The sequence below is a fragment of the Chiloscyllium plagiosum genome, unplaced genomic scaffold (assembly GCF_037043375.1).
Source record: "Chiloscyllium plagiosum isolate Xiang-an unplaced genomic scaffold, Cpla_swu_hap1 HiC_scaffold_4, whole genome shotgun sequence".
NCBI classification, from domain to species: Eukaryota; Metazoa; Chordata; class Chondrichthyes; order Orectolobiformes; family Hemiscylliidae; genus Chiloscyllium; species Chiloscyllium plagiosum.
In genome coordinates, this window is record NW_028270142.1 from 76,989,031 (window position 1) to 77,013,302 (window position 24,272).

Below are 24,272 nucleotides of genomic sequence, written 5' to 3' on the forward strand. Positions count from 1 at the left end.
ACCTAGTAAGGTAATGAAACATCTGGAAATGAACCTCCAAGCTCAGCGAGCAAACCTACTTCCAAAACCTCAACCTGAGCTATAAATCTTCTCAAAACTTTTTAAATTCTTATGCAAGACCACCTTTGTCGTTAGCACTAAGTGGAAGATGACTTCAGGCCATTCACCCTAACCTATTCCGTGATACCCGAGAACTGAAGACCAGGGAGGTAACAAACTGTCTTGAAGTCATATCAACAGCCACAGAAACAGCTCTTTGGCCATGCTAAATTGCCCACAGTGTTAGGTGGATTAGACAGGGGTAAATGTAGGGCAATGGGTCTGGGTGAGTTGCTGTTCGGAGGGTCGCTGTGGACTTGTGGGGCCAAAAGGCCTGTTTCCACACTATAGGGAATCTAATCTAATCTAATCTAAGATTTGATGGTTATGCCATGAAAATACAAGCATGCTAGATTAGAGTATGTGAGGGAAGTACAAAATCTGCAATAGTTATTATAATGCAACAGTCTCAATGAAAAGATTTGTAGAAGGTATAAGAGGGAGGACTAAAGCAGAACTGCTCATTCTAATTGCTTATGGACTTTTTGAACTTCTGGGTAATCCAAGATGGAGGACGGGAAAAATTTCTGGCTGTAAGAGCTGCTCATTGTTTTTGAGGTATTTCAGATGCTGGAGGTGATTTCCTCAAATTCCAGGAGCAGTAATTACTGTTTTATATGCTGTTGCATTGTTTTGGAACTTTGGAAAAAAAAGTCAAACCAACAGCAGTTTAAATGGGAGAAAGGAAGCACGTGGTGAGGACAGTGCAGGAGAGAGAGAGAGGAGAGAGAGGAGAGAGAGGAGAGAGAGGAGAGAGAGGAGAGAGAGGAGAGAGAGGAGAGAGAGGAGAGAGAGGAGAGAGAGGAGAGAGAGGAGAGAGAGGAGAGAGAGGAGAGAAGAGACAGGAGGAGAGAGGGAACCTGCACAGTTACCACCTTTGCTGTTTGAATTCATGTATCGCTGGACATCGGAGTGCATCTGGGAAAATTAACAAACAGTGAAATTCAAAACTAATCTTGGAGGAACTGTTGGGCGAAGTTCACAGCACAGAATTAGATAAGTTAATTGTTGTTTTAAGTTTGTCCAAGAGAAAGGTGCAGTAGTCAGTATAGTGGATTCTTTCTTAATTATATGTTTTTGGAGATAAGTCTCTTGATTAAACTTAAAATATAAGCCATAGCTATTAATTTAACCTGGGGCAGTGTTTGTAGAGGAATAAGATGGTGTTATTTTCTGGGTCTGTAGATTGTGAAGGAGCAAAAATGGCCTTTGCAGTGATATGTACTTCTTGTCAGATGTGGGAGTTTAAAGAGAGTTTAAGGGTTACTGCGAATTATATCTGCCATAAATGCTGTTGGATGCGAATCTTATCAGATCGAGTGGATCAGTTGGAGAGACAGATAAAAGCGATGAGGAATTTGCAACAGCAACAGTATGTGATGGATGGCAGTTATAGGAAGGGGGGAAAGTCTCAGATACAGTCACGTAGATGGGTTAACTCCAGGAGGGGTGAGAGAGGTCAGCACCTAGGGCAGGAGTCTTTTGTGCATATACCCATTTAAAACAGGTATGCTGTTTTGGAAAATGTAGGGGAACGTAGCACGAACAGCCAAGTTTCTGGTATTGAGACTGGATCGAATGCAACGAGGGGTACGTCGGCTTCCAAGAGATCAATTGTGTTAGGGGATTCTGTAGTCAGAGGTACAGACAGACGTTTCTGTGGCCAGCAGCGAAAAAGCAGAATGGTGTGTTGTTTCCCTGGTGCCAGGAGGTCTCTTGAGAGGGTGCAGAATATTCTCATGGGGGAGAGGGGCCAGCAGGAGGTCATTGTCCACATTGGAACCAACGACATTGGAAGGGAAAAGGTTGCGACTCTGAAGGGAGATTACAGAGAGTCAGGCAGAAATTTAAAAAGGACGTCCTCAAGGGTAGTAATATCTGGATTACACCCAATGCTACAAACTAGTGAGGGCAGAAATAGGAGGATAGAGCAGATGAATGCATGGCTGAGGAGCTGGTGTATTGGAGAAGGATTCACATTTTTGGATCATTGGAATCCCTGTTGGGGTGGAAGTGACCTGTACAAGAAGGACGGATTGCACCTAAATTGGATGGGGACTAATATACTGGCAGGGAAATTTGTTAGAACTGCTTGGGAGGATTTAAACTAGTAAGGTGGGGGGAGGGGGGGTGGGACCAAGGGAGATAGTGAAGAAAGAGATTGATCTGAGACGGGTACAGCTGAGAACAGAAGTGAGTCAAACAGGGACAAGGTAGGACTAATAAATTAAACTGTATTTATTTCAATGCAAGGGGCCTAACAGGGAAGGCAGATGAACTCAGGGCACGGTCAGGAACATGGGACTGGGATATCATAGCAATTACAGAAACATGGCTCAGGGATGGGCAGGACTGACAGCTTAAATGTTCCAGGATACAAATGCTACAGGAAGGATAGAAAGGGAGGCAAGAGAGGAGGGGGAGTGGCATTTTTGATAAGGGATAGCATTACAGCTGTGCTGAGGGAGGATAATCCTGGAAATACACCCAGGGACGTTATTTGGGTGGAACTGAGAAATAAGAAAGGGATGATCACCTTATTGGGATTGTATTATAGACCCCCCCAATAGTCAGAGGGAAATTGAGAAACAAACTTGTAAGGAGATCTCAGCTATCTGTAAGAATAATAGGGTAGTTATGGTAGGGGATTTTAACTTTCCAAACATAGACTGGGACTGCCATTGTGTTAAAGGTTTAGATGGAGAGGAATTTGTTAAGTGTGTACAAGACAATTTTCTGATTCAGTATGTGGATGTACCTACTAGAGAAGGTGCAAAACTTGACCTAACTCTTGGGAAATAAGGCATGGAAACAAGAGAGAAGGTGTCAGTGGGGGAGCACTTTGGGGCCAGCGACCATAATTCTATTTGTTTTAAAATAGTGGTGGAAAAGGATAGACCAGATCTAAAAGTTGAAGTTCTAAGTTAGAGAAAGGCCAATTTTGACGTATTAGGCAAGAACTTTTGAAAGCTGATTAGAGGCAGATGTTTGCAGGTAAAGGAACGGTTGGAAAATGGGAAGCCTTCAGAAATAAGAAAACAAGAATCCAGAGAAAGTATATTCCTGTCAGGGTGAAAGGGAAGGCTGGTATGTATAGTGAATGCTGGATGACTAAAGAAATTGAGGGTTTGGTTAAGAAAAAGAAGGAAGCATATGTCAGGTATAGGCAGGATAGATCAAGCGAATCCTTAGAAGAGTATAAAGAAAGTAGGAGTATACTTAAAAGGGAAATCAGGAGGGCAAAACAGGGACATGAGATTAGATTAGATTACATTACATTACAGTGTGGAAACAGGCTCTTCAGCCCAACAAGTCCACACCGACCCACCGAAGCGTAACCCACCCATACCCCTACATTTACCCCTTACCTAACACTACGGGCAATTTAGCATGGCCAATTCACCTGACTTGCACATCTTTGGACTGTGGAAGGAAACTGGAGCACCCGGAGGAAACCCACGCAGACAAGGGGAGAACGTGCAAACTCCACACAGTCAATCGCCTGAGGCGGGAATTGAACCCGGGTCTCTGGCGCTGTGAGGCAGCAGTGCTAACCACTGTGCCACCGTGCCGCCCAGATAGCTTTGGCAAATAGAATTAAGGAGAATACAAAGAGTTTTTACAAATATATTAAGGACAAAATGGTAACTAGGGAAAGAATAGGGCCGTTCAAAGATCAGCAAGGCTGATTTTGTGTGGAGCCACAGAAAATGGGGGAGATACTAAATGAATATATTGCATCAGTATTTACTGTGGAAAAGGATATGGAAGATATAGATTGTAGGGAAATAGATGGTGATATCTTGCAAGATGTCCAGATTACAGAGGAGGAAGTGCTGGATGTCTTGAAATGGTTAAAAGTGGATAAATCCCCAGGACCTGATCAGGTGTACCCAAGAACTCTGTGGGAAGCTAGAGAAGTGATTGCTGGGCCTCTTGCTGAGATATTTATATCATTGATAGTCACAGGTGAAGTGCCGGAAGACTCGTGGTTGGCAAACGTGGTGCCATTGTTTAAGAAGGGCGGTAAAGACAAGCCAGGGAACTATAGACCGGTAAGCCTGACCTCAGTGGTGGGCAAGTTGTTGGAGGGAATCCTGAGGGACAGAATGTACATGTATTTGGAAAGGCAAGGACTGATTAGGGATAGTCAACATGGCTTTGTGCATGGGAAATCATGTCTCACAAACTTGATTGAGTTTTTTGAAGAAGTAACAAAGAAGATTGATGAGGGCAGAGCCGTAGATGTGATCTATATGGACTTCAGTGAGACATTCAACAAGGTTCCCCATGGGAGACTGATTAGCAAGGTTAAATCTCATGGAATACAGGGAGAACTCGCCATTTGGATACAGAACTGGCTCAAAGGTAGAAGGCAGAGGGTGGTTTGGAGTGCTGTTTTTCAGACTGGAGGCCTGCGACCAGTGGAGTACCACAAGGATCAATGCTGAGCCCTCTACCTTTTGTCATTTCCATAAATGATTTGGATGTGAGCATAAGAGGTACAGTTAGTAAGTTTGCAGATGACACCAAAATTGGAGGTGTGGTGGACAGCGAAGAGGATTACCTCAGATTACAACATGATCTGGACCAGATGGGCTGAAAAATGGCAGATGGAGTTTAATTCAGATAAACGCGAGGTGTTACATTCTGGGAAAGCAAATCTTAGCAGGACTTATATACTTAATGGTAAGGTCCGAGGGAGTGTTGCTGAACAAAGAGACCTTGGAGTGCAGGTAGATAGGATAGTGAAGAAGGCATTTGGTATGCTTTCCTTTATTGGTCAGAGTATTGAGTAGAGGAGTTGGGAGGTCATTGTTTCGGCTGTACAGGACATTGGTTAGGCCACTGTTGGAATATTGCATGCAATTCTGGTCTCCTTGCTATTGGAAAGAGGTTGTGAAATGTGAAAGGGTTCAGAAAAGATTTACAAGGATGTTGCCAGGGTTGGAGGATTTGAGCTACAGGGAGAGGCTGAACAGGCTGGGGCTGTTTTCCTTGGAGCGTCGGAGGCTAAGGAGTGACCTTATAGAGGTTTACAAAATTATGAGGGGCATGGATAGGGTAAATAAGCAAAGTCTTTTCCCTGGGGTCGGGGAGTCCAGAACTAGAGGGCATTGGTTTAGGGTGAGAGGGGAAAGATATAAAAGAGACCTAAGGGTCAACGTTTTCACGCAGCGGGTGGTACGTGTATGGAATAAGCTGCCAGAGGATGTTGTGGAGGCTTGGACAATTGCAACATTTAAGAGGAATTTGGAAGGATATATGAATAGGAAAGGTTTGGAGGAATATGGGCTGGGTGCTGGCAGGTGGGAAAAGATTGGGTTGGGATATCTGGTCGGCATGGATGGGTTGGACCGAAGGGTCTGTTTCCTTGCTGTACATCTCTTTGGCTCTATGAACTGGGATCTGAAGGCTCCACAACCATCCATCTTTATATATTATACATTCTGATACAAGCATAGCTGGAGGTAAATGGAAGTGAGATTAATAAAATGGCAAAAGTGGAGAGGCAGGCTGTCCCACTAGCAAGATGTGTAGCAAGGGCATTTTCTAAGTGTCCTTTGGCTGTATACACTTTATGATGTCATAAACCTTTAGAGGAATTCTATCTGCTAAAATAGAAACTTTTAGCATGTCACACAGTAGGAGAATCTAGTTCTCAAATGTTATGCCATAGGTTTATTTCAGGGAGTGATTTTTTAACAGCCAATTTGCTGTATCAGGTAAGATACCAATAACTTATTTTGAAATAAGTTATACATATGTAAATAATAATCTTAGTAACTAAGAAAATTGCAAAAGCCCTTCCCAAATCCAATTTTTGTCATGCACAATGTACCTTATCCAACTTCCAGTGAGGTTTTGTACTTGTATTATCATGTGCAATGCGAATCTTGTAGATATGGCCAACATTTTCCATACTGACCTAAAGATTGAAAGCATATTACTTAGTTTTTTTAAGCTGATAAACAATAGAGCAGAGCACTGTAGCAGCTCTTTAACTAGCAAAATATACTTCTTTATTAAGAAAATAAATTGAAATGAATTTTGATAATCTCCAAAGAAATAGTTAAGTGCTTTGAGCAACTACGAGCATTGGAAGTTTGAGCAAGGAGAGAGTTATATGGGATTACCTGAAATTCATCACTTTGATTTGGGAGAAAGATATTGGTATTATTGCTTTTCAGAAGCCTCAACGGTCCTGCCATACCTTTATCACCATATACCCACATGGAAACATTGGCATTGGTACCCGAATCACCCGTCTTTGTCACCACTATCCAATTCTCAGAAGCAGCGTTCAACTTAGAGATTCCTAGCAACAGAAACAGTAAAAAAAACCAAAATCTCATTAAAAAATAACAAAGCTTAGCAAAAAGTAACATTATCACATGGAATACATATGGTCACATTATTGCAATATCACTGAACTAGTATCCTAGAGGCTCGGACTAATGATGTGGGATATGGGTTCAATTTCAACAGCTGGAGGAATTTAAATTCAATTAATGTGTGGAATTATAATGATTAATTATAATTGTTGTAAAAAAAAGTCTGGTTTCCAAAAAGTCCTTCAGAAAAGGAAATCTGTCATGCTTATCTGGTCTAACCAACAAGTGACTCTAGATTCAGAATAAGTGGTTGACTCTGAGCTGCTATCTGCTATGGCCTAGCAAGACTAGGTCGGTTTGGCCCTCTGAGCCTGCTCCTCCATTGAGTCGAATCATATTTCTCATGACAACTTTCCTGTCATTTTCCCATAACCCAGGATTTCCATACTGATCAAGAATCAATCACAGCCTTAAATATACACAAAGTCTCTGCCTCCACCGTTCTCTGTGGCAAGGAGTTCCAAAGATTCCCAACTTTCTGAGTAAAGAAATTTCTCTCAGCTCAGTCTAAAATTAGCACCCCTTTATCCTGAGTCTTAGACTTTCCCAAGAGGGAAAACATCCTCTCAGTAATTACCATGTCAACCTAAATATCTTCTATGATTCAGTGAGATCACATCTTATTCTTCTAAACCCCAATATGTAGAATCCCACCATATGGAGGTGTTCAAAATTAGAAGCAATTTTGACAAGGTAGAAAAGGATATTCTGTTTGGACTGGTTGATATGTCAGTAACAAGGTGGCACAATTTCAAGACTGTCATTAAGAGAGCTGGGAGTGAGATGGGGAGAAACTTGTTTACTCAAAATTCTTAGGATTTGGAATTAGCTGCCTGGGAGAGTGGTGGAAGCAGATTCATACGAGGTTTCAAAAGAGAGCTGTATATATATTTGAACGACATGCATTTCAGTGATTACGGAGATAGTGCTGGACAATAGGACTAGCTGGGTAGTTCTTTTGGGAGTCAGTATAGATAGGATGGGTCAAAATCAAGAGCGTGGTGCTGGAAAAGCACAGCAGGTCAGGCAGCATCTGAGGAGCAGGAGAACCAACATATTGGGCACAAGTCCTCTGTACAGTAAAATTATACGAACCTGTTTAGCTTTTGTTCATAATATACTTGTTCCATATCAGGGATTGTTCTAGTGAACATTCTCTGAACTGCCTTCAATGAAATTATATATTTCCATAAAAACGGTGACAAAAACTGCTCATAGTACTCCAGATGTGATCTTGCCAGCACCTTGTACAGTTGAAGTAAGACGTTCCTACTCGTATACTCCAAATCACTTGAAATGGGCTAATATTTTATGAATAACTTGCAGCACCTATATGCTAGCTTTTTCTGTATCTTGCACAAGTATCAGCAAGTCCCTTTGTATTGGAGCTTTCTACAGTTTTTCTACAGATAAACAATATTTGTTCACCCTTCCAAATTTCAGTTCACAGTTTCCTATATTATAGTCAATTCGCCAACTTTTAGCCTATCAATATCTTAACCTATCAATATCTCTTAATTTAACTGTTTGTATCCCTCTACAACTTGCCTTTCCACCTACAAAAATACCTAGCATTTCAAATAAATATTTATCATATATGTATATTAATACATTCTAAACTAATCAAGGAATAGAAGGCATCAGTTTAAGATTAATGGGGAAAAATTAAAAGGAAACCTGAGGAGCAACTTTTTACACAGAGGGTTGTATGCATATGGAATGAGCTGTCAGCAGAAGTGGTTGAGGTGGGTATATTAACAACATTTAAATGGCATTTGGACAAATACATGAATAAAAAAGGCTTAGAAGGATATGGGCCAAGGGTTAGTGTGGGACACATTTTGGTCAGCACAGACCAGTTTGAGCCAAAGGGCCTGTTTCCACACTATAGGACTCTTACAACTCTGTAAAGAAATTGAAGGGATAAATGACAAGATCACAAAGTGCAGTGTCGCATGCAGAATGGCACCATATTGATTGGTTTTATGATCTGATGAGTTTTCAGTAATAAGGCTCCAGAAAGCACAAACAACAGGGAGGGTTATAATATTTGAAAGGTAACTAGTGTTTATTTTCATCTTTCAAGTTAAGGATTACAATCCATACTCAAACCTCTGATCTCAATGAAGAAGTCTGGGAGAGCAAGGAAATTAAACGTATCTATGTGCAAGCCTGTGCATTGAATTCATCTCTGTGAGGTATAGGATGCTAAAATAACATGGGAAAAAAAAAATCAATTTGGAGTTAAATAAATCTTTCTAACTCATTCCCTGTCCTCAACAACAAAGAATTCTCCACAAGTACATATAGAAAAAATGACAGAAGATACCACATTTGGAGATAAATATACATGGAGAAATGTAATTATTTGAAGACAACTCAATTAAGTTTAAAGTTTCTGTTTAAATTTGATACCTTACATTGTTAGCTAGATATTTTACACTTCAAAGCACTGTAATAGCAATAAATTGAATTTTCAGGATCTAATTAATACTGCAAGATTAACTGATTTGATTACGATACATTCATAATTTTTAAGGAGAAAGTGAGGTCTGCAGATGCTGGAGATCAGAGCTGGAAATGTGTTGCTGGCATCCAGGGAACAGGAGAATCGACGTTTCGGGCATAAGCCCTTCTTCAGGAATCCTTCCTGAAGAAGGGCTTATGCCCGAAACGTCGATTCTCCTGTTCCCTGGATGCTGCCTGACCTGCTGCGCTTTTCCAGCATCACATTTCCAGCATTCATAATTTTTATGCAGTTGATGAAAACATTACAACATACATAAAGCAGGCTGTCATTGCCACTGCTGGTGTACATCAACACCATCAGCCGTAGAGATGATGGTGGAATGTAGCAGGACTTGAAGCATACGTACATATTTTTCAGCAGACAGCAAAGCAAACAAGTTTACTTGGAGAGACCACCTAAACTCTGTATAAATTTTTAGCAAAGAGAAGTTATGCATGACCTAAACCAGAATTGGGCAAAGAAATGGGAGATGGAATATAATCCTGCTTAGTGTGAGGTAATAAGGGAAGGAAATTCACAATAAATGTTAAGTCCCTATGAAGTACTGAGGAACAAAGGTGCTTTGGTGTACAAGTCCATAGATCCATGAAAGTGACAGCATAGGTCGAGAATGTGGTGAAGAAGGCATATTTTCCAATCCTCCTCCATTATGTTGGGAATAAAGTATCACTGCATGCAGCTTAAAGAAAAGAGACACTGAAAATAGAGTCACTCAGCACAGAAACAGGCGCTTTGGCTCACCGTGTCTTCGAGGAGAAAGTGAGGTCTGCAGACGCTGGAGATCAAAGCTGAAACTTTATTGCTGGAACAGCACAGCAGGTCAGGCAGCATCTAGGGAACAGAAGATTCGACGTTTCGGGCATATGCCCTTCTTCAGGAATGAGCAGAGAGTGTTCAGCAGGAGAAGATAAAAGGTAGGGAGGAGGGACTTGGAGGAGGGGCGTTGGAAATGTGATAGGTGGAAAGAGGTCAAGGTGAGGGTGATAGGTCGGAGTAGGGTGGAGGCGGAGAGGTCAAGAAGAAGACTGCAGGTCAGGAAGGCGGTGCCGGGCTGGAGGGATTCGGCTGAGACAAGGTGGGGGGAGGGGGGGATGAAGAAACTTCTTTGCCGATCACCAAACACCAAACTACACCAATCTCATTAACCTGCATTTGGTCCATAGCCTACTATGCCCTGGCATATTAAGTGCTCATCCTGGGGATTCTCAAATGTTGCAAAAGTATCTGCTTGAACTACCCCCTCAGGCAGCACATTCCATATTTTTACTATCTTCTGAGTGAAAAAAATTCTTATATTCACATATCTCTTATAAACCACTCTTTCTTGTCTTAAACGTATGCCCTCTGGTCTTAGACACATCTGACATGGAAAAGAGATTCTCACAATCCACTCTGTCTGTGCCCCTCGTAATTTTGTATATCTGAATCCCATTCCTTCTCAATCTCCTCTGCTCCAAAGAAAACAAACCTAGCCCAGTCAGTATCTCCTCATAATATTTATCCCAGGCAACCTCTTGCACCCTCTGAGTGCAATTACTTTCTTTTGATAGTGTGGCAATCAGAACAGCACACAGTATTCCACCTGTGCCATATCAATGTTTTATAAAGTTTAGATTAGATTAGATTACTTTAGATTAGATTAGATTACTTAGTGTGGAAACAGGCCCTTTGGCCCAACAAGTCCACACCGACCCGCCGAAGCGCCGAAGTTGTAACAAGACTTCCTTGTTCCTCTACTCCACATTCCAGCTAATGAAGATAAGCATCCCATATGCCTTCTTCACCACATTCTCTACTTATGTTGTCACTTTCAGGGAACTATGGACGTGTAAACCTTTGTTCCTCAGTACTTCATAAGGACTTAACATTTATTGTGAATTTCCTTACCTTATTGCCTCACACTTAGCAGGATTAAATTCCATCTCCCATTTCTTTGCCCAATTTGCCAGCTGCTCAATATTAGACTGTAGCATGGGACCATTCTTCTCTGAATCAACAATGCGAACAATTTTTGTGTCACCTTCAAAATTATAAATTATACCTCTACATCCACATCAAATTCATTAATGTACATAACAAACAGCAGGGGTCCTAGCACTCATCCCTGTGGTCACCACTGTTCACAGGCTTCCAGTTACAAAACAACCCTCCAACATCATTCTTTGCCTCCTATTGTAAGTCAATTTTAGATCCCGTTTGCCAAATTGCTCTAGATCCCATACGGTCTTACCTTTTGATCAGCCTTCTATCTGGGACCTTGTCAAAGACCTTACTGAAGTCTATGTATATCTGCACTAACCTGAATATATTTAGTCACCTTTTCAAAAAACTTCAATTAAATTAATCAGACAAATCCTGTCCTAACAAGTCTTGATTAATAACTGTCTTTCCAAGTATTGATTAATCCTGCCCTTTAGATTTTTTTCCTTTTACTGAAGTCAAACTAACTGGTCTGTAATTCTCAGCATTTGTAGTTCTTGGGTTTTTGGTTTAGGTTTTAGCTCACTACCACATTTCTTCCAGGTATGCCCAACTTGAAGAAGTTCTGTTCCTCTCTCCAACAGAATTTTCATTCTAATTATTTTGTTGTTTCACCATCAATGCATTAGTGGCTTTTCATTCTCTACCAGGCTGACCTTTACTCATTCCTGTGTCTGCCCAACTGTTTTTCGCTCTCCCTAGGCTCCATCTCCACCTATTGCTCACTCCTTCCCCCTTCCCTCACCCATTCTCTTGCACATATACCAACCTTTTCCTAGCTACAATTAGTTCTGAAGGGTCACTGGACTCAAAATGTTAACTTTGCTTTCTATCCACAGATGCTGCCTGACCTGTTTCTGATTTCCAGCATCCGTAGTTCTTTGGTTCTTTTTTGGTTTGTAATTACCTGGCCTATCTCTGCTGCCCTTCTTTAACAAGGAATTGCATTTGCTATCCTCCAGTCATCTAATCCTTCACCTGTGGCCAGTAAGGTATTAAATAGCTCTACTATAACCCTGGCAATCTCTTCCCTTGCTTCCCATAACAGCCTGTATACATCTGGCTCTGAGGATTTGTGCACTTGTATGCCTGATAAAACATATAATATTATGTTTATCCTTATTAGTCTTAAAGTATTCTCGAGCCTCACCATCCCAAACAGTGGCTCAGTGGCAATGTGCCTCGCAGCGCCAGAGACCCGGGTTCGATTCCAACCTTGGGCGACTGTCTGCATGGAGTTTGCACATTCTCCCAGTGTCTGCATGGATTTCTTCTGGGTGCTCCGGTTTCCTCCCTCAGTCCAAAGATGTGCGGGTCTGGTGAAGTGGTCATGCTAAATTGCCCATAGTGATAGGTGCATTAGTAGAGAGTAGGTAAATGGATCTGGGTGGATTGCTCTTCAGAGGGTCGGTGTGGATTTGTTGGGCTGAAGGGCCTGTTTCCGCACTATAGGGAATCTAATCTAAAAAATAGGGAGAGGTGAGGAGGTATTAGGAATGTGGAGGATTGGAGCAAGGTGTTCAGATTTTGGATGAGCAACTTAAACCTTGAATTTCAGGATACACATGTTTGAGTTTATGCCAAACTGATAATAGCAATGAAAGGTGATTGACCAGTTCGTCAGTAGATGTCAACGTAATAGGTATGGAAATGCAATTTCATTGTTGCTCTCTTAGCCGAAAGGCTTATGAACTGACCAATACCTATATAGCCAGCAAATCGTTCAGGAAAGCACTTACTGACATTCCCAATGTCACTCTGCTGGAAGATGCAAGTTTGATGCAATAGTAGCATACTTTGCAGTATCTTTAATTACTTTAACATCGAACAATCATTGCAGCCATCCAACAGGTTCAGTGAAACTCCCAAATCTTGCATGAGGTGTGATTTATCTTACCGACCAACACAGGATTCAGTGCTTTGTAACATAAATGAGATATGCTCTACAAGACAACCTTAGGCTAAAACATGACACAATCCAGAGAATCACAAAGCACAACAGAATTTTCCACAGTATATGTAGGAAGAGCCGCCAACCAAGGTATAATGCCAAAGAAACTTCCAAAGCTCCACCCATGGCACAAAAGCATATGTGCTCAACAAACTCCAAGAGCCGACTCTCACGTTACAGCTTATGAATTCCAGTCAGTTAGTACAATTTCACACACTGCGTGAATGCCATCATAAAATTTGAAGCCCTCATCTCAATCCAAGTGATATACTCCAAAAGAAATAGACAAAATCAAAACTGGTGCATCTGGAAATATTATCCCTGTTTGTATTTTATATGAGATGTACTTAGCAAATTGGCGCAGTGTGGTGCAGTTCACACAAGATAAGCTAACTTTGCAATGGGTTCAACAACCTGTGCATTTGTGCTTTCGACCGTAAATGCTAATACAGCTCCTCAGATGAAGACCTGAAACTTTTTATACTGTTGAAACAGATTGGCCCCCTAATTGCCAATAAGCATGAACTTATACATACTTATATTCCATAGGCCTAACAATTCCAACCAGTTGCAACACCAAAGATTCCAACCGTTACATCAATCTTGTGTACTTTGGTTACAGAGTAGGGCAGGTTCAACAAGTTATGTCAGAAGATGGTCATCTGCAACAACTCAAAAATATCAAGTGGCCTGGATTTATTCAATAAGGCATCAAGCCAGTACATTCATTCTGGTGATTCAGAGATGAACTAGGACTCTCCAAGAATGTAATCTTCAAAGGCAAATAGGTTATAATTCTATCAGACAAAAACATTATCTCCAATATAGATCAGATGGGCACAGAAGAAAAGTGTATAAATCCTTATTTTTGCCCAGCATTAATATAATACTGATATCTGGACATTTCATCAATGATTCAAGTCATGTGAAACATGCCAATTCTATTAACCTTAACAACTGAGAGAACCTTTCCTTCCACACAAGACATTTTCTGAGACTTCACCTTACAAAGGAGCAGTACTCCAAAAGTTTGCAATTTCAAATAAAAGTGTTGGACTGCAACTTGGTGTCACGTGACATCTGACTTTTCCACCCCAGTCTAAAACCAACACCTCCACTTCCATGTCCAAAGAACTATTATATTCCATGTAACTGATTCTTTCACCAAATATCCTTTTGTGAGACAAATTAACAATGGTACTAGTACAACAATTGTTAGCACATTGACCATTATATTCAGTATTTTGCCTCTTAACAAATTGCGACCAACTGCAGAATGCAGTACACATTTCAAAGTTATGTGCAGGAAAAGGAGTGTTCAATGTATTACCTCACCTATCATTATCCTTATTTGAATATTCTCACAGAATACAGTCTTTGCATTATAAAAGCCACAATCATTAAACTTAAAGCAATCTGCAAAGATTTTTGAAAAATCTGTGTCAAAAGTATGCAATATTCCATGGGAATGGTTTAACCGTAATCAGCAGTGCTGATGTTGTGGGATACATCCACACAATTCTTCCCTCCCACGCTCTCACTATCCAACTACATTTGAGACATTGTTAGGAAGAAGAGAGAAAAAGGTATAACAGCATGCAGACAGTTATGCCATCTTGAATCAGAACAAAGCAAAGGAGTTTGAGATTTTCACATAAACATATGGGTACATCAAAAGGTGCTTTGCCATTGTGTTCAACATAGGTCACACGTTGCTGAAATGAATATTGGAATAATGGCCAAGTCATGTGAAAAAAGAATTTAGCATAGCCAAACTCAATATCATCTACCATCCGTCACACAGCATCTACAAAAGATTTATCATCAGACAACCACACATCCATTACACATGATATATTTCCATCAGTGACAAAAAAGCACACAAACATCTTGATGCATTGCTACATTATGATATTATGATAACTGCATAAGAATTAAGTCTGGTTACGATCTATGTACACCAAGGTAGCATCTGAACATAGAGATACAGTTATGTATTTACATCCTTGTACATGTCATCAAGAAAGCGCTCATGATCATTAAAGGAAAAGGAGGGGTGCTGTATTATGGTAGAATCCTGTCCAGACAGGCCACACCTTTAAGATAATCACATGACACTATGATCTGTGACATGATATTTCAATATAAAAGGTACCCACTTCATTTACAGTCATTATGAAGTCAATGTGTGTGTAATGTATACTAATATCAGTAAGCAGAGAATCTAGACTGTGTGATATTGTAGTGATATTGTAATGTTGTAAATAGGTAGAATTGTGAATAAAGAATTAAGACATATGATTTAATCAAACAAGATAAATATATAGTATATATCATAATCCACATATTCAATGCATTTTCATTTCAGGACTGAAATTAACTGTGACATCACTGTATTCGGGAAAATTTTGTCAAAGGCCAAAAATAACTGTGGTTTTCTCCTGACCACTTGGTGGTGGTGGATAGTGGCTCTTCAATAAAATCAAGAAGATTTATTTTTTTCTCCTGATCAACTTCATTACTTTACCAGGCACCAATAGGAAAAAGAATTAAAAACAACAAATGTTGGAAATACTCAGCAGTATTAGCAGAGCTTGTTAAATGAAAACAGTTTGTTTTCAAGTTGAATGTACTTTCATAAGAATTCCTTTACAAGAATTCTGAATATTGGAAATAAAGGTCTGTTTTGTAGAAGATGACTCTGGGCCAAAGAAATGGCCACAGAGACAAATATCACCAAAGAAGAGATTATTGTTCTGCTAGGCTTAAATACATTAAGATGCGGGTGTAAGAAAAAATGCTGAGTCCTTTGCAAATGACAGATGCTTCAGCATCAGAAAGGAAAAGGTCAAAAGAAGAATGATGCACACATGATAAGGAATGCAAGAAAAAGAAAGTGAAAGGGAAGAATGGTCTGGAAGGGCATGGTTAGTTGCAGCTAGTGATGCGTAACTAACCCTGAATCATTGATGCTGTGACAGCAGTAACTCATGCTGTGCTGAATCACTAGGAATCACCTCTAATCATGGATAAATCCAAATAAAATAATATGAAGCAAGAGACAGTTGCTAAGAAAGGAACTATCACTGTTAAAGTGTTCTTTTGTACATATATTTGATCAACCATGAAAAACGAAATAGAAAATTGTGAAGATAAATACAGTAGAAGGAAGAAGTGGAAATCTCAACAGAGAGAGATGAAGAGGTTTTTCACAGTGGGCATTCCTGGATGAAAAGTGGCAGTAAATTGAACTAATGTAATATCAAACTCTGTTCAGATCATATGAATGTGGAAAAAAATGAAATGCTAGAAAATGCTAAGGTGCCATCATCTGTGGAGGTAATGCATCAGATCAATAACACCTCATCAGAGCTTTAAATGTGAGATGAATGAGTTTTTATTTCCCAGTCTTATTCTGCCCTTTTTCTTTGAACAAGGATAATGTTACCTCACTTTCAATTTAATGGCATCACCCCAACAAGATTATCATTATTCCTGCTAATGTATTAACAGAGATGGAATCTATCCATGATATTAAGACAAATCTATGGGTAATTGTTCAGTTTGAACAAGCAAACTTAAAATTTCAGTCTTGTTGGTGTTAATAGAAATTTTTTTTAGATTAGATTACTTACAGTGTGAAAACAGGCCCTTTGGCCCAAGTCCACACTGACCCGCCGAAGCGCACCCACGCAGACCCATTCCCCTACATTTACCCCTGCACCTAACACTACGGGCAATTTAGCATGGCCAATTCACCTAACCTGCACATTTTTGGACTGTGGGAAGAAACCGGAGCACCCGGAGGAAACCCATGCAGACACGGGGAGAATGTGCAAACTCCACACAGTCAGTTGTCTGAGGTGGGAATTGAACCTGGGTCTCTGGTGCTGTGAGGCAGCAGTGCTAACAACTGTGCCACCGTGCTGCCCACGCTCATGAAAAAGAAACTGCTGAGGCCAGGTTATATAAAAATTTCAAAATTGGAATTGATAGATTTGGTTATGAAAGTCTATTGAAACTTACAGAACCAGAGGAAGGAGATGTTGTCACCAAACAGATCCATCATGATCGAAGTGAACACACTTAAGAAGGCTTGATGGGATGAGTAGTGTATCCTGCTCCCACATTCCTATGATACTCAAGCCCAAGTCAACATGTTGCTCTCATCACAGTTCTCCATTTTCTCCAATCAATACTCCAAATAAACTTTTGATACATGCTTTGTTCTACAGTCAATAAACAAACTAATGTATAAGAATAACCATTATGTGGAAACTGCAAACAATACCACTTTAGAATTGTCTGGTTTGATTTTTTTTAAAATTTACTTCAGGGAAGTGGACATTGCTGGCTGGCCAGCAATTATTGCACATCCCCAGTTGCCCTTCAGAAAGTGGTGGCCTTCTTGAGCCACTGTCCACCTGCTGTGCATTAACCCACAATGCCATTAGGAAGGGCATTTTCAGGATTTTGATCCAGCAGTGAAGGAATGCTGATATATTTTCAAGTCAGTGTGATGAGTGGCTTGGAGAGAAATGTAAAAATGATGGTGTTCCCATGGATCTGCTGCCCTTGTCCTTCTGGATGGAAGTGATCATGGGTTTAGAAGGTGCTGTCTGAAGACCTTTGGTGAATTTCTGCAGTGCATTGAGTAGATAGTACACACTGCTGCTACTGAGTTTTGGTGGTGGAGGGAATGGATGCAGTGCCAATCAAGCGGGCTCCTTTGTTCTGGATGGTGCCAAGCTTCTTACGTGTTTTTGGGACTGCAATCATCCAAGCAAGTGGAGAATAATCAATCACATTCCTGACTTGTACCTTGCATATGGTGGACAGGCTCTGAGGAGTCAGGACGTGAGCTATTCACCGCAGTATTCCTACCTCTGACTTGCTTTTGTAGCCACTGTGTTTACGTGGTGGGTCCAGTATGATTTAATGTTATATTCTCATTATTGACAAAACAAAGAACATTATTTCTTAGTAGACTTTGAAATGCACTTTAAAACTTTCCAGCCGAAGGACTTCAAGCAACTTCACATCGTTTTCTTGGTTCCAACTCTTGCTGAAGGCTAGATTAGGATTACAGAGGGATAATTACTAGGGCAACAGTCACTCATGAACCATGAAATAAATAAAGGAACGAGACTTAAAATCTTGGATTTTCAGATTAATGCTTAGTGAAAAGCACAATGAGTTAAAGTATGAGCAGAAAAGGAAGAACAATGTATAAGGAGCCAGGACAATAAAAGCAAAATTACAAAAGTGGACTAATTGGATAGTGTAATGAGGAACAGGTCATTCATAATGAAATGCCAATAGCACAAAGGCATTAGTTGTAATTGCTTACTGTTCAAACTACATTGAAAAATAAGATATGGTAGACTGACTGTATTGTTCAAGGACATGTATTTTTCATTGCCAGCAAAATGAATAAGGAAAAATAACAAAGGAAGAGCTAAGACAGCTGCTTTGCTACATTATGAGAAATGAAGAAAAAAAGAGCAAGCCTATTATACCAGCAAAGTTAAGTTATACATTATGATAAACTGTAAATGATTTTCAGGAGACCCTGCAGATTTCAAATAAGATGACAAAGAACTAACTTCTTTGACTTGTACAGAACGGTCTGGTGATCCTTAATGATGAGTTTTGCTTCATGATAGTTTTGTTATGTGGAGAGACAGTTATATTCCAATGCAAATAAAATTATATAGACCATTTACAAAGTATTCTAGAGTCTTGCTTGATTTTTGACTTGTTGATTAGGTTCACTTGTAAGAAAAAAGCAATCCCCTTTGTTTGTTGTAACAAGATTAATCTCAAAATTATCTCTTCTCTCTCAGACACAGAAGGAACTTATGTTTTAAAAAGAGACAATTTAACCAGGATTTCTTCAATTCACAGGAAAGTGTATTCATTAATTCCTAAATGTAATACAAATACAACATATACATACAGATTGGAATAAAAGGTGAGCCCAAAAGAATCAAAGTTAAAAAAAAGGGGTTTTATCTTTGAATTGTTTGTGACGAGCAGCTAGTTGAATGGTGCAGCTGTTGTAGTGGAAGTTACCAACAGGATTGACATCGGTAACTGAACAGACAATTTTTGAGATTTTTGGTTTTATCAGTTGATTTTTTTAAAAAATCTGTTATGTAGGACTCAGAGGGACGAAATCTTTACCTGAAACTTAGGGTATCTAGCGAGTAGTTTTTTGACTGTGACCTTCACTCCCATGCTATCAGTTGTACGTAGATTGGCACACAGCAGAATATTCAGTATTCTGATGCACACCAAGAGAGTGAAAACTAGCTTTAAACCTCTGTCTATGGATTCTTCAACATGAAAAAACACAAAATGTGCCTGAAGTTTGGGACGTTATTCACAGTGGGAGGCTTGCTATTGATCAGGGTGCTCATACGCCTTTATTACCTTTGTAGTCACAAGAAATGACATTACTGTCTGTTTGAACTTTCTTTGACATCTTTAGGTGTTTCATTCCATTGGCCCCACACAGAATGTTTTATGCCTGCAGTTATTGAAATCAAGGGATTACAGAGAGTGGTAAACTCAGCCCAGACAATCACAAAGGCTAACCTCCCATCTATAGAATCCATCTGCCAGGCCCGCTGTCAAGGAAAGGCTGCCAGCATTCTCAAAGATCCATCTCACCCGGGCAATGTTTTTCTACAACAGGGAGAAGGTACAGAAGCCCGAACGCACATACTACTGGTTTTGAAACAGTTTCTATCCTGCTGTTGTTAGAATACTGAATGGACTCTCAAACCTGTGTTTTTGTTTTTGCTGCTGTTTACCTATTATTTACTTATCTATGCTACTTAACTCTGTGATCTGTCTGCATTTCTCGCAAGACAAAGCTTTTCACTGTGCCTCCGTACACATGACAATAAATTCAATTAAATTCAATGTTCAGGGAGAGCATTGCCTGGTATGCTAGCTCCAAGGTGGCACCACTCACATCAATGATCATTGTACTGTGAAGTGATGATTTGTCTTCTCTACATATTCCTGGCAGATAGTTGAAAGTGAGGACTGCAGATGCTGGAGATTAGAGTGGTGCTGGAAAAGCACAGCAGGTCAGGCAGCATTCTTGATGAAGGGCTTCTGCCTGAAGCGTCGATTTACCTACTCCTCAGATGCTGCTTGACCTGTTGTGCTTTTTCAACACCACTCTAATCTTGCCCCATATTCCTGGCAGATGTTAGCTGAATGCATACAAATGTCCATAGCAAGCGATTTCCAGCATAAATTACAGCAAAAATGTCTGTTTGCATGCTTCATGTCATTTGACACTCAATTGCCTTAGCAATTGCACTAAAGTACATAATTTCACATTATAACATAAAATAAAAGCAATATACCGCACATACTGGAAATCTGAAAAGACGTAGAGAAATGCAACAGATCTGGCAGTATATGTGGACAGCTCTAACCTTATGAGTTTCTCAAGCACTTTGCTGTTAATTCCATGAAAATCTGTATGTACTGAACAATTCTGATACTTTCTATATTATGTAATACTTACGATTGCGGAAACTTCTGTTTACTTTTGGCCTTTCCTTAATTTTTTCGAGCATGTTCGGTAAACTTACACTTTTTGAAAGATCCTTTTTTTTCACTGCAGAAGATATGAAATTTGGTGTGATAAGGTTATTTGATACAGTTGGCAATCTGTAGCTACCCCAAAACAATATTATAATAATTATTAAAATGTCCATTTCATCTTGTATTTTGGCTTGCTAGCTTGCTGCTAATTATTTTTTTTGAGAACAAACGTATTGGGATATTCACCTGGCCTTTGGTCATAATTGCTGATGTTAGAACAAAGAAGAACAAAGAACAATACAGCACAGGATCCTTCGGCCCTCCAAGCGTGTAAAGACACATTTTGCCTTTTCGTACTAGAACTGTCTTCACTTATAAGTTCCACATTGCTCCATTCCCTTCCTATTCATGTATTTGTCCAGGTGCTTCTTGAATGCTGCTTTTGTGTCTGCTTCCACCACCTCCTCCAGTAACACGTTCCAAGCACTCACCACCCTTTGTGTGAAAACCTTGCCTCACACATCTCTTTCAAACCTCACCCCCTGCACTTTGACCCTGTGTCCCCTAGTAATTGACCACTCCATCCTGGGAGAAAGTCTCATAATTTCTACTCTATCCATGTCATTCAATCTTACAAAACTCTACCAGGTTACCTCGCAACCTCTTATGTTCCAGTGAAAACAAACCCAGTCTATCCAACCTTTCTTCATAGCTAAAATCCCCCATACCAGGCAGCATCCTAGTAAACCTTTTCTGTACCCTCTCCAAAGAATCCACATCCTTCTGGTAGTGCAGTGACCAGAACTGTACACAATATTCCAAGTGTAGCCCAACTAAAGTTCTGATAAAGCTGCAGCATAACTTGTCTATCCCTATACTCAATGACCCTTAATGAAGGCAGGCATACCATAGGCCTTTTTTTATTACCTCATTTACTGGTGCTGCCACCTTCAATGACCTGTGGACCTGCACATTCATGATCCCTCTGCATTTCAATACTGCTGGGGGTTGTATAATTTCCCGTATAATTTCCACCTGTACGTGATCTTCCAAAATGCACCACCGCACATTTGTCCAGATTACACTCCCCATCTGCCATTTTTCTGCCCATGCTTCCAACTATCAATTTCCTGCTGTATCCTCTGACAATCCTCCTCACTATCCGCAACTCCACCAATCTTTGCAACATCTGCAAACTTACTGATTAGACCAGCTACATTTTCCTCCAAATCGTGTATGTAGATCACGAACAGCAGAAGTCCCAGCAAGGTGTGATGGCAGAAATGTAATGGCAGAAATCAGAAGGCTGGAAAGTGAAGAAATCATCAAACTACTCCAGGTTGTACAATGGGCAGCACTAGTCATACATATTGTGAAGCCTGACAGATCAGTTTGCCTTTGTAGGGATCTTAAACACTCAGTAAACCACGTTTCACAGCTGGGAATAAATATCTACTCCCTCGTGTAATAGATTTTCATGCAAAGCTGGTGGTGTGGGGGAGGGTGGCTGTCCTTCATGAAGCTGGACATGGCCATGCATACTTGCAATTGCTATTACATGAGGATTCCCAGAAGTATACTATAATAAACACCATAAGGGCTTTTACCAATGTACAAGAGTGTCATTGGGATATCATCAGTTTGTGCAATATTTCAGTGGATGATGGAGAACATTTTACAAACTTGCCATTTATCTAGATGCTAATAACAGGGAAGACCAATAAGGAGCACTTGGAAGACTTGACTGAAACAGCATCAGAACACCAATGCCAAACCCAAGATTCCACTAAGTGAGACAGTTTACTTCAGTGAACAAAGTTTGGTGTAAGAACCATGGCAATGGCCCTACATGGGTAACAGGCATGGTTGATGTGAGGTCAGGCCTAGTGATATATAAAGTTTGGGTAGATATGACAGTCTTGACCAAGCAGGTGGCTCATATGAAAGCTGAAAGCTCACAAACAGTGTGGGAGCAAAATGTGCCTGGCTCCTTGCCAGTCTTTCTGACAGTTCTAAAACTGACAAGTTCTTCCTCTCCTTCAAGCTTTGAAGATACCTTGGAATCTGGTGGACATAGCAGATGTTGCTGCTTTATTATCTTTGCCGCCTGAAGGAGAGAATGAATTTCTTCCGAGTCGCGCTGGGCACAAAAGGCGAACTACTGTGTGTTACACACTTCCCATGTCAGAGGCAGAGTTGAAGGAACCTGGTCTGGTGCGAGATTTAATATTTAATTTCCACTTCACTTGCATTCAATGCTATGCATTCTTCAATAATGCAGGCTTTCACTTGTCAGGGTCATCTTATTAACGAGAATGTATCACTTTTATGGATCAAATAAGTATTTATCACTGCTTAATAAAAATGCATTTTAGTCCAGTTTTTGCTTTTGAGAGAAATTTTATCGGCCTTCAAATTTTTGACTCAAACCAAATTTCCATACTTCTCGATTATTTAGTGGAAGATAATGAGGAGAAGTATAGGAAAGCCAGGCTAATTCTATTATAGGAGAGTAAAGTCCACCCATCAGCGTCAATCAAAGTGGACAGACATTGCTATGGTTCCACAAATGGTTCCACAGCCTTGTTTAAGGAGGCTGCACTTCAGCTTAGAAGTCCTGGTGCCACCTGCTGGAATCAGACTTCATGCTCACTTGCAATGTTCATACAATGCTGCATGATTGTCAATATCATCACACAATTTGAATATCAATGATCCTGCAGGCATGTGTTGCAAACCTCTCATGTTGGAGGACAGTGTTGCTCCCCAGTGAATGTAGTAAAGTGTAATAAACAAACTAGTTTTAGTAAATATAATGATCAGCAAACTATGTACAAGATTTCCAGCTGTCACTCACATCGAAGTATTTTCTCCTTCTGCAGAGCTCATCTGTTCTACACAATGGTGGACCCCACTGCCCCAGGACCTGGAAGGCACGTTGATCCAAGGACTGAGCTGAGTCCTTTCATTACTGGAAAATTTTGAGATAACTAGATTGTGAGAATTGTCACCTGCTATTGATGGATCTTTATGAAGCCTTTGGCCTAATGCCAATTCAGTGACTAGCCAATCAGAGCTATGGCCTCTGCTAGTGCCAATGCCTAGACCAGGGATTCTGCAAAACTGTCAGAGTGACAGCGGAGAAGGTGGAGTAAGGATCGCAGGTCAAATGGACATTCTTTGTGAGGCGTGCTCCTGGATTGTTGTGGGTTCCAAGCAACAGACATTTCCGGTCTGCAGAATTTCCTCAGCAGAGGTTACTTTAACATGGCCTATATGAGCATGAAGCAATGTGAACATCTCCTGAAGGTATCCGAGGGGAGAGGAGGTGAGGGTTTCCTCCCTGTCCTGTCTGCAGCACCGTTGTTCACTCTCCCTGCATAGAGGAGATGGGTTGTCACAATCCACCACATCCTGGTTGCAGACATCCTGGTCTTCCTGGGAAGGTACATACATCTCGAAGAGGACAGCACCAATGCCGTGGACCCCTTCACAATCTGCACCAGCAAATAGCATGTCAAGTTAACCCTGAAGGTGGAAGTCTGTGGGAACATCCTCCATCCACTCATCAGCTTTGCAATTGGAGCCATGGCCATCTGAACATGTGTGGTGGTCTAGAGTGTGCTGAACCTGCTGGAGATCAGCGCACATGGCGGAAGACTGCAACATGACCCTCTGCAGAAGCTACAAACAGAAGGGCCACCTGATTAAGGACTACAAGGAGTCCAAGAGCTGCAACCTGTGTGGG

At 40.6% G+C, this 24,272-nt stretch overlaps 1 protein-coding gene across 7 annotated transcripts in view; it reads right to left on the bottom strand.

Annotated features, from left to right (window-relative positions):
- Nucleotides 1–24,272, bottom strand: part of LOC122549101 (lipoxygenase homology domain-containing protein 1-like) — a 326,386-nt gene that overhangs the window by 130,162 nt on the left and 171,952 nt on the right. For all 7 annotated transcript variants that reach the window (XR_015756989.1, XM_087986387.1, XM_087986386.1 and 4 more), the window contains 3 exons: nt 20,505–20,597; nt 6,237–6,418; nt 5,942–6,028 (listed from right to left, as the gene is read on the bottom strand). Coding sequence is in view for 6 of the 7 variants with exons in the window: in XM_087986387.1 (XP_087842513.1) it covers nt 5,942–6,028; nt 6,237–6,418; nt 20,505–20,597 (362 nt within the window). In the remaining variant the exon portion in view is untranslated. The remainder of the gene's footprint in view (nt 1–5,941; nt 6,029–6,236; nt 6,419–20,504; nt 20,598–24,272) is intronic.